This window comes from Patella vulgata, chromosome 1 (assembly GCF_932274485.2).
Source record: "Patella vulgata chromosome 1, xgPatVulg1.2, whole genome shotgun sequence".
Lineage (NCBI taxonomy): Eukaryota > Metazoa > Mollusca > Gastropoda > Patellidae > Patella > Patella vulgata.
The window spans coordinates 30,295,454-30,309,627 of record NC_065879.2 but is presented as its reverse complement, the minus strand read 5'-3'; the positions used below and the strand labels follow the sequence as shown (position 1 = coordinate 30,309,627).

The 14,174-nt window shown below is 33.0% G+C and overlaps 1 protein-coding gene across 4 annotated transcripts in view; it reads right to left on the bottom strand.

Annotated features, from left to right (window-relative positions):
* The window catches only part of LOC126810688 (rho guanine nucleotide exchange factor 7), a 43,992-nt gene that overhangs the window by 18,217 nt on the left and 11,601 nt on the right, over positions 1-14,174 (bottom strand). For all 4 annotated transcript variants that reach the window (XM_056099658.1, XM_056099659.1, XM_056099663.1 and 1 more), the window contains exons 3-10: positions 9,205-9,328; positions 8,304-8,392; positions 7,613-7,707; positions 4,511-4,606; positions 3,721-3,843; positions 2,091-2,229; positions 768-827; positions 272-352 (exon numbers count right to left, since the gene is read on the bottom strand). In XM_056099658.1, coding sequence (XP_055955633.1) covers positions 272-352; positions 768-827; positions 2,091-2,229; positions 3,721-3,843; positions 4,511-4,606; positions 7,613-7,707; positions 8,304-8,392; positions 9,205-9,328 — 807 coding nt within the window. The remainder of the gene's footprint in view (positions 1-271; positions 353-767; positions 828-2,090; positions 2,230-3,720; positions 3,844-4,510; positions 4,607-7,612; positions 7,708-8,303; positions 8,393-9,204; positions 9,329-14,174) is intronic.

Here is a 14,174-nt window from a genome sequence, read left to right as displayed (position 1 = left end):
TAACTTCTTAAATATTTATAATAATTTTAAAAGAAAATTTTATTGATAGAAACATATAAGAAAACTCAGATCAGATTTTTGTGTCATATTGACGAACAACATCATCTTTGTGTATTGGTTTTTCAGAGTAGCCTTCATGGGCAAATTAAATCAAAGGTGTATACACAATTTCTAGCAAGCTTATCCTCCTCCCTGTCAACGAACAATTTACTGCATCATAGTAAATTTGATTTTTCCTTCTAAATAACTGAATTAAATATATTATACTCACATCACCTTCCCAATCTTTGATACTACTTGCTACTATTTCTAATTCCATTTCTTTTAATTTTCTTATTTCCATACAAGAATTCTTTAGAAAATACAAATAATCAATATAAATAGCTGTGTGTGAAAAACTGCAAGTTAGAACTGACAATTCTGTTGTTACAGACCCAATTAGTTAATCTTTTTATAATCTAATGTGGATCTTACACTCCAAAAGCCCCAAATATATTTACTTTTTCATAAATTAAGGGGTAGAGTGGTCCAGAGGTCTAACGCATACATTTTGTATCATAAGGTCTGTCATTGAGTCAAGTGCTGTGGTTTTGATCCCAAGCTTGGATGTGACAAGGAATTGAGTCACCTGACCAACCTAGTGTGTTTCCTACCACTACTAAAGCGAATTAGCAAATAATAAAATGGTTAAATCAAAATCATTTCTGGCATCCATAATAGGAGTACTAATAAATGATTTATGAAAGAGTCATAATTATGATACTTACCGCTATATCTCTGTACACAGCTATAGCTCTTTGTGTATCACCTCTATCTGGATGACTTTCCTAAAAATAAACCACATTCTTTATGTTACAATGTTCAAATTGTTATTAAATATTTAGTTTAACTGAAGAACTCAAATGCAAGTGGTAATGCTTTGATTTGCAGCATTGGCTGTCAACTAAAAAACTCAAACAAACGCTAACATACATTGAGATAATAATGTACCACCATTTCTTAAATAAGGATTGGAATAGTGCCTGGATAATCCTTCAAACTAGAATAAAACCGTTTCTTAATTAAGGAGATTTTACTAATGCCTGGTACTAACAGTACAATGAGATGGAATGTGCCTATGAAATCCCAAAATAAATAGATGACAATTATTAATTAATTGCACATCTTTTTCAAAAGTATTGAGCAATCAAACTGATTATCTATACTTAGTCTGAGCAGAAAATGTTCACGATCGAACATCTAAACCAAGTTTAAACATTCTACCTCAATTAAAAGCAGAGTTGTTATGTTCTAAAGTCTTGACCAATCAAATTTCTTTTCGCTACTTGGCCTAAGCAGAGTCAAGGTATTGATATAATGAATTTAAACTATACCTTTCATCACTCTCACACAATTAGAATAAAAGTTATAGTGTTCCAAAATCTCAACAATCACATTGCTTATCTCTGGTTAGCCTTAGTAGAAAATGCGCATGACAAACTCTGTCAAGGCATTCACCTAATAAACACTGATACCAAGTTTGAACATTCTACCTCAGTTAGGAGAGATATTGGGTTACAAATTCTCAACCAATCAGATAGACATTTATACTTAGCTTAAGCAGAAAATGCTCATCATCAAACTTAGTCAAGATATTGATGTGATGAAACTATCCACAAAGTATCACACTACTCTCACGCAATTAGAATCAAAGTTGTTGAGCTCCATAGTCTCGACCAATCAAATTGCTTATTGCTCTGCTTACCTAAGCAGAAAATGCTCATTATCGAACTTAAGTCAAGGTATTGATATAATTAAACTATACACCAAGTTTCATCACTCTCACTAATAAGAACTAAGTTTATCATGTCCCAAAGCATCAACCAATCAAATGGCTTATCTCTGCTTAGCCTAAGCAGAAAGTGCTCGTCTTCGAACTCCATCAAGGTAGTCAACTAATAAATACCTACACCAAGTTTGAACAGTCTAGTTCAATTAGAAGTTGAGTTATTGTGTCTCCCAAAAGAGTATGACAGACAGACGGACGGACAGACCAATTTTAACAGTCCCCTACTTTCTTTAAAAGGCAGGGGACAACTAGATATAAATACCTCTATGTGTCTTTCAAGTTCTTTTAACAAACTTGGATATTTTTCTAATCTTGTAAATGCTTTTGAGAGATTTGTTGTTAAAGTCATTGAGCCTGGAACTGGTACACCCAAATTTTCCATATACCGACTTAATTCATCTCTGTAAAAAAAAAAAAATATTTTAAAAAATTATATTTGCCATCTCTTATATTGTAGATGAATACCAATCTTAATCCATTGGTGTGTATAAAACAACACTAGATGGTAGGTACTACACAATAATCTATGTTGAAATTTGTAAAGCAGTTCACACCATAGATGAAATACATTTTTTTAAACTAAACGCAGTGTCAGTCAGTAACCCAGGGGAAAAACACATAACACAGGGAGCACAATACAAATATCTGATGCAAAGGTATCGGTATAGCACTTTAAATAATTGGAGGGCAAAAAGAGAATATTAATTTGTCTGCGATATCACCTCGTTGGAAGCAGACATTAGATAAAGCTATTTCACACACAGATTATTGGTCAGGTTTATTTAGGGTACTGGATATCAAAAACCTCTTTATAACCAAATATCAAGACATATTTAAATGTATATATGAGTACATAACAGTTAATCTTTAGTACATTTCCAAAATGAAGTTATGCAGGAAATAGGTAGATGGTTTTATCAGCTGCAATAACAACACAGCTGTATATATAAACTTAATAAAGTTATAACACACAGGAAATAAAGAATGATAACCATTAAATAAACAAACTCTCCAAACAAGCTTTGCACAAATGACTACAGAAAAAAATGATTGGTTTGTTAGTCTCAAGTAGTGCTATGGAGAGACTAACCTACATTCCTTTACTTTCTAGCATTATGACTATATTATGGACTGTGTACAGAGGATTTTTGTTTTCATCCCAACTTAATGACCATGTGCAAGATAATATGAATATTGACCATGTCCTATACATGAGGCCGAGTATTGTAGCCAAAAGCTGTATTGTGATCTATTGCAATATTTCTACTCTCTATATTGTAAAATCTCAGTATATTCCAATATATGAAATTGTTCTATATCTTCTAGATAATCAACTTATATACATTTTTTGTCTAAAAGTATTCAGATATGAACACATTTGAATTAAAAACTGGACTTTATTTTATTCAATACTACAGTTTATTAACAAACAACAGTCAAATGATGACTGTCATCTGCAGGGACATTGTCTACAAAATTCAAAAGATTTTAACAATTTCATTCATAAAAATATAGCGATATACTGAGTTGTTTAAGAAATCGTATCATATTATACTGATTAGGCTAAATGTATTGCAATATTCTGATATACTGGTATATAATAACCCACCAACGTATTCATGTGTATGTTTTCCCTTATTATTATGATGAAATAAAAGTGAAATGAAATGGGGTTTAACGTCCTATTGTTCTGTTCAGACTGGACTGATGAAGACGACATATTATGTCATACAGTGTGCTACGAGGAACATTTTGCCCGGGCAGTGGTGCTACAGCCTACTATTATATCGAGTTAAATGCACACCGGGATTGAACATGGGACCTCCCGGTTAGCGAGCCATTGTCTTACTCATTGAGCCATCGTGGCTCAGTTATTATGATGACTGTCTTACCTGTGTCTTTGTAATACAGAAACAGCTAGTGGATGATTAGCACAATACTGTATATACAGATTTCTTAATTGTTCAGCATGAGTTAAAAATACACCTCCTATTCTTCTTTGAGATGGTGGTAATCTGTTTTTAAAAAATGTATATAAACAAATTAATGATATAGGTACATAAGAACAAAAAAAAACCCCAACATATTTCAAAAAATCATTTATTTGAAAACAATAAACTTAAAATGCCACACTCTTTGATTTGAGTAAAAAAAGAATAAAAACAAAGAAACAACAAACCTGCCTTAGCTTAGTCTGAGGTGACAAAAACTGCATAGAGCTTGCTTTTTAACTTGTTGAAATAATACACTTTATTTTGATCAAAATCAAAGAGTTTTTTGCTCCTTCAAAATTTTACAAAGTAAATAAAGGCATAGATTCACATGTGTGTCCGAATGGTTAACGCGTGCGTGTTTCTGTCTTAAAGTCTGTCACTAGTCAAGTGGTGTGATTTCGATTCCCTGCTTGTACATGACAAGGAGTAGGGTCGGCTGTCCAACCCCGAGGGTTTCTCCGGCTCCTCCAGTTTCGCCCCACTGCTAAAGACCCCTACGCGCAACCATATTAATGAAATAAAATTGAACCATATGTTAGTCCCGAAATAACCTAGTTTGTGTTGAGTGGACATTGAACGCATTTCTCTCTCTCTCATAGATTCATACAAACAGAAAATTAAACTGAAATTACACAAAAATATCTTTAGCATGTTTCTCCATATACTCATTATAATGATAATATCTTACTTTTCACATTCTTCTAATGAAGCAAGAAAGACAGGTTGGAATGCTGCAATATCTTCTAAGTTACCTATTAACTGACAAAATTCACCGACATTTAAACTGAAAAGGAATATAAAGTTTTCATACAAGAAGATAGCTATTAATAAATCAATAAATCAATCAATCACTAGTGCTACTAATAAACACCTAAACCAAGTGTGAACATTCTAGCTCAATTAAAAGGAGAGTTATTGTATTCCAAAGTCTTGACCAATCAAATTGCTTATCGCTCTGTTTACCCTGAGCAGAAAATGTTCATTATCGAACTTAGTCAAGGTATTGATGTAATGAAACTATACACCAAGTTTCATCACTTTCACTTAATTGGAACTAAAGTTATCGTGTCCCAAAGCATCTACCAATCAAATTGCTTATCGCTCTGTTTACCCTGAGCAGAAAATGTTCATCATCGATCTTAGTCAAGGAATTGATGTAATGAAACTATACACCAAGTTTCATCACTCTCACTTAATTAGAACTGAAGTTCTCATGTCCTAAAGCATCAGCTAATCAAATTGCTTATCTCTGCTTACCCTAAAGCATTGCCCTAATAAACACCTACACCAAGTTTAAACATTCTAACTCAATTAGAAGGAGAGTAATTGTGTCCTAAAATGTGTGATAGACAGACGGACAGAAAGACAGACAGACAGATGGAGGTCAATCCCATTTTAATAGTTCCCTGCTTTCTTCGAAAGGCGGGTGACAAAAATTCAAACATTGTCCAGCCTTAGTGAGAGCAAGATGAGCCTCACTTTAAAATTTGGTCAATTCTTGAAATCTATTCTAGAAATATGTCTCCTCATTTCTTGAATTAAACAAAATAATACAGTATACAAACCTGTTTAATTCCAATATATTAAATATTTGTTTAAAACAGTTCGAAAAAGAAACATATTTAAGAGTGATATTACCAGGGAAGGAGTTATATGTAATTATTATAATCAAATCTTCTAATTAAGACACTGTACCTGGTAATCTCATTAAATCCGAGCTCACGCTGTTGGTTGCCATTTTACCCAACTGGGTTAAAAATGTAATTTTGGCAACATAATTTGAAATCTAGATTTTCCTGGTGGCGACAGAATTTTTCTAACAAAAAGATTTATTTATATTTCATGTCATCTATCCATTCTGATTGACTAAGCATGCTCAATAAATTATTATTCAATCGGGTCTCAGGTTTCAAGTTTTTATTACCATTGAGTCACAGACTCAAGAATTGGGCTATCTATTGTCTATTTATTTAGGATTAGTGTTGATTAATCTTATAGTAATAAAACAATTAAAGATACAAAAGATTTCATTCATCTTCCAACAAATATGGCAGCTTATAATATTGATGGTTTCTAGATATAAGTAATAATGGTTAGCACGATGAACAATATTTATTCGCTTGTTTGTGATTATTGGAATCATTGGATCATTATATGCCTTACATTCTATCTTTGTTTTAGTTTATACATGTATATATCAGTGATGGGATTTGGCCCGTATATTCCAGACTTGTCCAAATCTTTTTTCCAAACGCCCAAAATTGTCCGACCAGGGATATGCCCAATCGGACATCAAGACATGGTGAATAATATTCAGAATTCCGAAATTAATATAGTTTACTGAGTGTATAACTACCACTCAACCAGATTATCGTCGATAATACGCTGGGTTTATTAGGTAATTAAGTGATCAACGTATTTATCGTGTTATACCGTCTATAGTATAAACCTACCTTGATTAACTACTTAATCTGCCTTGATTGACTGACTTAATCCTTTGTCGGACAATTCATCAATCTAATCTTAAACAGAAGTCATTGCTTTCCTTTTGTCGGACTATTCATCAATTCAATAAGAATGATTATAATTTTAATCCACCTGTTTACTTCGTGGTTTCTTAATTGTCGGGCATCTTAATCGCATTGATGTGAGCCGACAGAATCTATAATAAACTAATCATAGATGTCACATATCCTAAGAGTAAATAACACCCTAAATCAATGGACAGTCATTTTGTCTACGATATCTTTTACGTCTTTTAAGAATCCATATAGAAATTCTCATCCACAGTGGCACTTTCCCTTGATCTCGAGCGCGGCACGAATATTGCTTAACATAATATTATTAGGCAGTGCTTACTCTGAAGCCGTGTGATGCGAGTCACGTAGGCTATTAGTCTCTATTATCCAGAAAAATATTCTACGAATATGTTGAAGACTAGGAGTTTCTGGGTGACCGAGACTAGGACGCCGTACGCTGAAGTTGGAGTTGGTTGATGCTATACCGCACCCAGCAAAATAACAAAAAGGGGCGGAGCTACCAATAGCTATATGAGCAGAAATTCTAACGTATTTGCAGGTGGGAATTAAGAAGCATGTCAATCATTCTGCTGTGTTGCCTATGATGCCTGTCACTCTGTCGTGAATATGAAAGAGTGTTATTCGCTGAAGTTAGCGATGCCTGTTTACAAGTGATTTAACTATTTTGGAAGTTCTGCATTCATTTGCTGCCGTATAAATGAAGACACGTAATTCTAAAGGAATATTATGGTTGTGAATTTGATGCCGAAGCAGGATCGGCAAGCTTTCATTCAACATATTACGAAAATGCTTAATTTTGTACGACATTTACTGACATAAATTTGAATGCCGTATGGGAATTAAGTGTGAAAAATAGCGAGGTCACCAATTTCTATTACGTACGGGATTTGAATATTTTGTGGACATGTGATTTTTAATTGTGGTATGAATTATATACTGTACGGGAATTAAATATGAAAAATAGCGAGGTTCACCTATTTTTATTACGTACGGGATTTGAATATTTTGACATGTGACTTTTAATTGTGGTACGAATTCTTCTGTTTAAATAACGATAAGAGTTATGCCCCTTTATTTTCGGTAAAATGTCCGACAAGAAAAATTTTGAAATCCCATCACTGGTATATATATTCTTGCGGTTGGTGAAAGTAATTTATTATCAAATCATATCATGCCATGGAACATAGAGTGCTAGCTTAAAATAACAATAAATATACAAGAAGTGAACCTTTCTATCAAACAATACTTACATGCCAGTACTCTGCAGTGGAAGAAGATATGTTTTTAATACTTTGGTTATTTCAGCTACATGTGTTCTCTCAGTTTCTATAACATTCTTTAATACCTGTAGTAGAAAACACATGCAATACCATACTAACACAATCAAGATGAAATGATTTATGCTTTTAATCTCTCATCAGTCATCAACATATAGATGACTCATTTCTGGGACTATGTTTTTCTTTTTTTTTATTATTTGTGCAAAGTTAAATAAAGAATTTGCCGATGTTAGCAAGAATATTTTTCTAACTCTGTATCTTACTTAATTTTAAACAGACTTATCTTTGTCAAAGGTAGTGCAAAATCAATGCAAATATTTTTTTTGACACTTACAATTGATATTTTCTTTTATAATATTACAGATAAAGTCTCATTACAAAAAGCTCTTATTACAAAATGCTATTAAGAGCTAGAACTAAGAAGCAATCCAATTTTCCTATTCCCCATTCTACTGAATTACTAGATTTAATACTTGTAGGGATGGAATCAATACTGTATAGTACCTCTATACAATATATACCAATACACAAGAACAATTACTAGACAGAAGCAAAATATTCAATATAGAACAGCTGTACATTAACCAAATTTTTGTATAATAATATCAATATATTTGCATCTACTTAATTCATTATATGTTATGTAATTTAAAGTACTTACCACATTATGATATAGTTGCATGCTTTCCCTTTTTATTACACTCATATCAGAATTTCTATTACTTTTCATTCCTGTCCCATGGCCTAACTCTAAAGAAATAATCTTACATTAATCATTCTTTAATACAAAGTTTTCAAGTCATGAAAGATAAATTAAATCTAAAAAATAAATAGTCAATTTAATGTATGTGAACATCAGAGTTTGGCAGCGGATAGCTTTCTATTACAGCAACACACACAAAACCTAATGGCATGCATGTGTTGTAGAATGAATGGATGTTCCATTACATGTCATGCAATGGTATGCAACTATGAGGCTAACACATGTCAAAATTTCACATGGATTCTGTATCTTGTTATCAGCTGCCTACATCTAAAGTGCCAACTAGTACAGCCAGAGATTCCAACCAAGATGATATCAATTCAATAAATGTCATAATGCTGCACTTTTTGACAGACACATCTGTATTTACATTAAACAGATCCAGTCTCTTTGATAGATTACAGTAGAACCGCACTCAATGTACACAATAGCAATAAAAAAAACAATTATAGATATTAATAAGAAATTTTATAAAAAGTTTAATTTCTTATCTAAACAATTTAATAAAAGTCTTATCGACATGGTTACTGAAGTTTGGGAAGTTAAAATTTTGGAAAGATATACTCTATCTTCAAGATACACACACACACACAAATTTTGAAATAAAAGATACCAGTTATTAGACTAAGATCAAGAAGGAAAAAATGACAAAACCAACCCAAGATTACTAAATTATTTCAAATATAAAGCAGACAGATGAAAAAGATAAAAACAAAAATAAACATACAACTATATATAAACAAGATTTATCCATTAAGATTTACAGAAAAATGAACAAATAAAACTCTACAAAATTTACCTGATTTAAAATCTTTAACATAGTTGCTAGGAAACCAGCCTGTTTTTCCCTTCAAGGTACCTTCCCACCAGCCTCCATCTAGTGCTTGAGTCACTGTTATTATCTCCCCCTTCTCAAAACACAACTTTAAAAAAAAGGACAAGGAAAGATGGAATATTAATTAGGTGGAAAATTTATTCCATTATATCCTATGTTTGTACGAGTTGAGTTGATAAGCACACACAAAATGAATTACACCAGAACAATATCCTTATAACATTCACAGCTCCATATACTTGCCATATATGTACATGTATGAGTCAGTTCAGTAAACTACTGTAGAAAAGGTAATCTTAAAGAGGGGGAAATACATCCACTCATCCTAATCTTTTTGCTCCAACTGGGCTAATAAAAACAGCAGTATGCCATTCAGTGATCTATCAGGGACATAATGACTTGTTAGTGGTGCTTCTGCCTAATTTTAGTAAATTTCCAACAATCTAGGGTTCTTTAAAGTGCAAGCGAACGTGTGCACAGGACCTAAGCTTTTTATTGTCTCCTTGCCAGGCCCTCTCCCATCCTGCAAGACTGATAATGGAAAATTATGCTGAGAAATTTTGTCAGCCAACACTGTGATTGAACCAGTAACCTTCTAGTTGTTGAGTCAGCGCCTTACTCACTCAGCCACCATGCCCCCCCCCCCCACATCACTATATAGTTTTTTTTTTAGGGATTTAGACATGTTATATTTTCAATTCACTAATTCGCTTGGGGTCTTGAGGAAACCAGGGAATCCAGAGAAAACATGCTATCCCTTGTTATGATCAAACATGGGATTGAACCCATGACTTTATGACCTACAGTGCACACACTAGACCCCTCATCCACACAACATCCCCCTGTGATTTTGAAGAGATATGTCATTCTTTACAAAATTACACAACATTTATTTAATGAAAACTTGAAATAATGTCTTCTACACAATATTCTTTTACTAACATAAAAGAGAATTATATGTCAATATACCATTAATCCTTTAATAATCCTCCAACTTTAAATAAATAACAAATTTCTTAGTTAAGTTACTAGAGCATTAAATAGAGGATATTTGTCGTTTTAGAGTGAATAACATATTTTATTTCATCGAGAAGCAAGAAAATTTATATTTTCACGAATGCGTAGCATGAGTGAAAATATAAACGTTTTCTTGCTTAGAGATGAAATAAAATATGTTATTCACGACAAAACGACAAATGTTCTATTTATTTTATGATTTTACAATCATTTTAGGTAAAAACAACATGGACTTCTGCTAGCCAGTGGAATAACACTTTTATTTCACTGATAAAACGCGGTATTCCACTACTGATCATAAAATAAAACATTATACAGAATGTTTGCTCTAAATGAAGGATACATTAGTTTTTTATATTGCACTGTGTGTAACTAAATGCTTTGTCATAACTATTATGTTTTTTAGAAAACCAATAAAAGATATGGTTGAAGTCGTCCTGATTGCTTTATATGACTCATCAGATGATTGAAGGTTACACTGACATGCTACTATTATTTTACTAATCATAACATACATGTAGGCATACATTGTACACTGCAAATTGTGCCAGAGAGAGAAATGGGGTTAAACGTTAACTCAATGTAGGCTAGGCGTTTTCAGGACTACCATAATTATGGTACAACTTTATTTCAATAATTTGTTTGCACATAGTTTTTTTTAGCAGGAAATATGCGGTCCTGGTGAAAACTCATCAGGTTAGACAGGCAACCCTACTCCTTGTCACGTACAAGGATGGGATCAAAACCTTGCCATGACCCAATAACAGATCTTAATATGATCTAAAGCGCACATGTTTAACAGATGAGTGGAAAGACAAAACATGCAATAACTTAATAACCTTGAAAAACTAATATACATGTACATGTAGAACCTACTTGCCCTCTTTAGTTTCTGGTTTAATGTTTTTAAAAAAAAGTAAGATTTCATATAGAATGACAAAAATCTAAGCCTAGTACATCAAGCAGTTTGGAAAGCAAAATGGTGCCAAAACATAAAAAGTGGGTCAATGGGTTAATACAAGGTAAATTCTCTCTCTTATTAAGTTACCTAACACAATTCAGACACTGAAAAGGAAATGACTTTACAATTCCTGAATGTATTTAAAATATCTAAATTGCTAAATAATGGTTACTGTTTAGCTTTAACTGTTTCACAGGTCATAATTCTTTTTTTCAGGTATCAAAATTTTAAAATAACAATTAATCATCCGAATCTAAGACATTCCTTCAAAAAGAATTCGTCAGAGGGCTAAATTATATCTCAAATCTTTACACCCCTTAAAACATTTATAACTATATGGAGTATCATCTTTACAAGTAGAACATAACTTACTTTAAACACTCAATCAAGATTTTGACAGGGTATTTGGTGTAAGTCAAAACAAATCAAAGCTTAATACTGGTCTGGAAATTCCATCTGACCCTTGCAGAAACAAGATATGGGTGTACAGACCAAATCTACCACAGATTAAATCCTTCACACACAAGATAAAAATCTAATCTCAGTAATTCTCTTAATTCCACACACTTCTTGCTAAATATTATACCATTCATATATACACCAACCACACACTTCTTCAACCAGAAATGAACTTGTTTAAGGTCAGTGGAACTGCATGCAGCCGAGTCTAAGACTAGGAACCACTGGGTATGTAACTGATACTGGAATTATCAGCCAGGAGGGGTAATATTTATATTTAATCTATCTAGTAAAGGAGCCATTCTTTATCAGCACAAGACAGCTGTCTATAATGGAACATCTTCCAAATGTTTTATAATAATTCCTGTATCAGTAATCTTAAAATATATTCATACATATTCAGAGCCCAAAATGACCCACCTATGATTATTCAGATACTCTCAACCTAAGCAAGCATGAACATGGATGTTTAAATTCTGAGTTGTTACAAAAAGTTTTAGAATGCATTTTATCCAAAGTCAACGTTATGTGTTTGTGGATGGAATGAATTGTACATGTACTTGACATTCGACATTTTGTTACAGTAAAAATAGCATGAAAATGAGTCCTAAATACAGAATAGATAAATGTAAGACATATTTATGCTCAATTCTACCAAATTTTACCAATGTGAGTGTGAGTGGACTTATTGTAAAACATCAACGCTTAGACGGAAAATGGGAAAAAATATGAGAAAACTGAAGGAAAGATATTGTTTATTTTTACAGGCACTTGAGACTGTGGTGTTTTTTAATTCAGATCTTAATCATTATAGAACAATTTTATCCAAATAATTCAAACATACACTAAAGTTTTGTTGGGAATCTGAAGCCTTATCCAATGGTACTATTTTTCAGGAGTTTGGCTCCATCCAAATTATGCAGGTTTAAAACTTTTTGAGGAAAAAGAATATGTAATTTTCATGGATGTATTTTATATTGCCTTTTCTGTCTCCTCAACTATATATCTATAAGGAACAATAACAAAAACATAACATGTCCAAGTTGACTGCTATGTTTCGTCACTTTACTGTGCAAAGAGCTATACATGTATGTCATCATGGTGACAACAGATATGTAAGTTATGTCAATGTGAGCATGTCATCAGGTGACAACAAGTATGTAAGTTATGTCAATATGTACATGTATATAAATATAATCATCTGGTGAATAACAAAACACAAATTTTAATGAAAATAAAATGAAATAGGATTTTACGTCTTAATTTTTTTCACCCCTCCCACTCACTAGGAAAAATTTTGAAAGATGTTTGTAGTCCAAGTGGCATCATATACACTTATTTAGAGCTGTACAGTGCTGTAAATTTTATGCTTTAAGAATCTATAAAATGAACATCATGTATATCAACATAATCACATTTCTCGTCCACTTTAGGAATTGTGCTTAACCGCAAGGCTATACAGTTGTCCAAAGGGAAACCTGTACACTTCTACATATCACATTTCCCACCAATTTTAGGCTTTGCCCCCCCCCCCCACACACACTAGCCCTCACAAAGCAAACCATTAACATTGCTAGAAATTAATGTTTTATCTATAAGGTGATCACTAAGACCAATTGTTTTTTTGTCCCCCCCCCCACCAATTATTTTGGACTCCCTTCCCCCTAAAAAATCTCACACCAATTTTCGCACCCCCCCCCCCCCCCCCGTCGACTCACAAAGCAAACCATTAACACTAAGACCAATTTTGAACCTTGTTTTTTGCAACCCCCCCCCCCCCCCGAAATATTTTGGACCCCCTGCCCCCTAAAATATTTCACACCAATTTTCAGCATTGCACCATACGTGCAAAGTGAAAAAGAAGCCCATAGGGACATCTTATACGCTTATTTACTGCAAGAAATTAATGTTTTACTAATGATATCAGATTATCAACTTTACCCCCAATTTTAGGCTTTGCTCCTATATAGTGCCTGCTACCAACCTTTATACATACATACACTTAAATTTATCGTATGTTTATAGAATGGTTATTAAAAGGAACTGATTATTAAATTTATGTAGATGATAGATAGTAAATTGAACCAGTGGTTGCCAGGTAAGATACGCCCACATTTTGCAAGAGATGGATAGTGAACAAGCTAAACGAAAGGCGATTTTTCATACAATCAGGGGCCATAATCCAGGATGTTGTGATCTGAAATGCACGAATATCGAAAGGGACTGAGATATTTGGAATATAAAGATATATTTTACATTTCATCAAAATCGGATAAAAACTGTGACTTCCAGAGGGTCAACAACCTTGGTACTACATACTTTTACACTATTTGTGTACAAGCAGCGGCCATTTTTTCAGGAAATTTCGGTCCGATTTTCACGAAATTCAAATTCAACTGTCATTAGGGTGTAACAGTGATGCATTTTAATGTTTTTTAAAATCAGATAAAAATTGTATCCTCTAGAGGGCCCACAAGCTAAAAACATGATTTTTTGT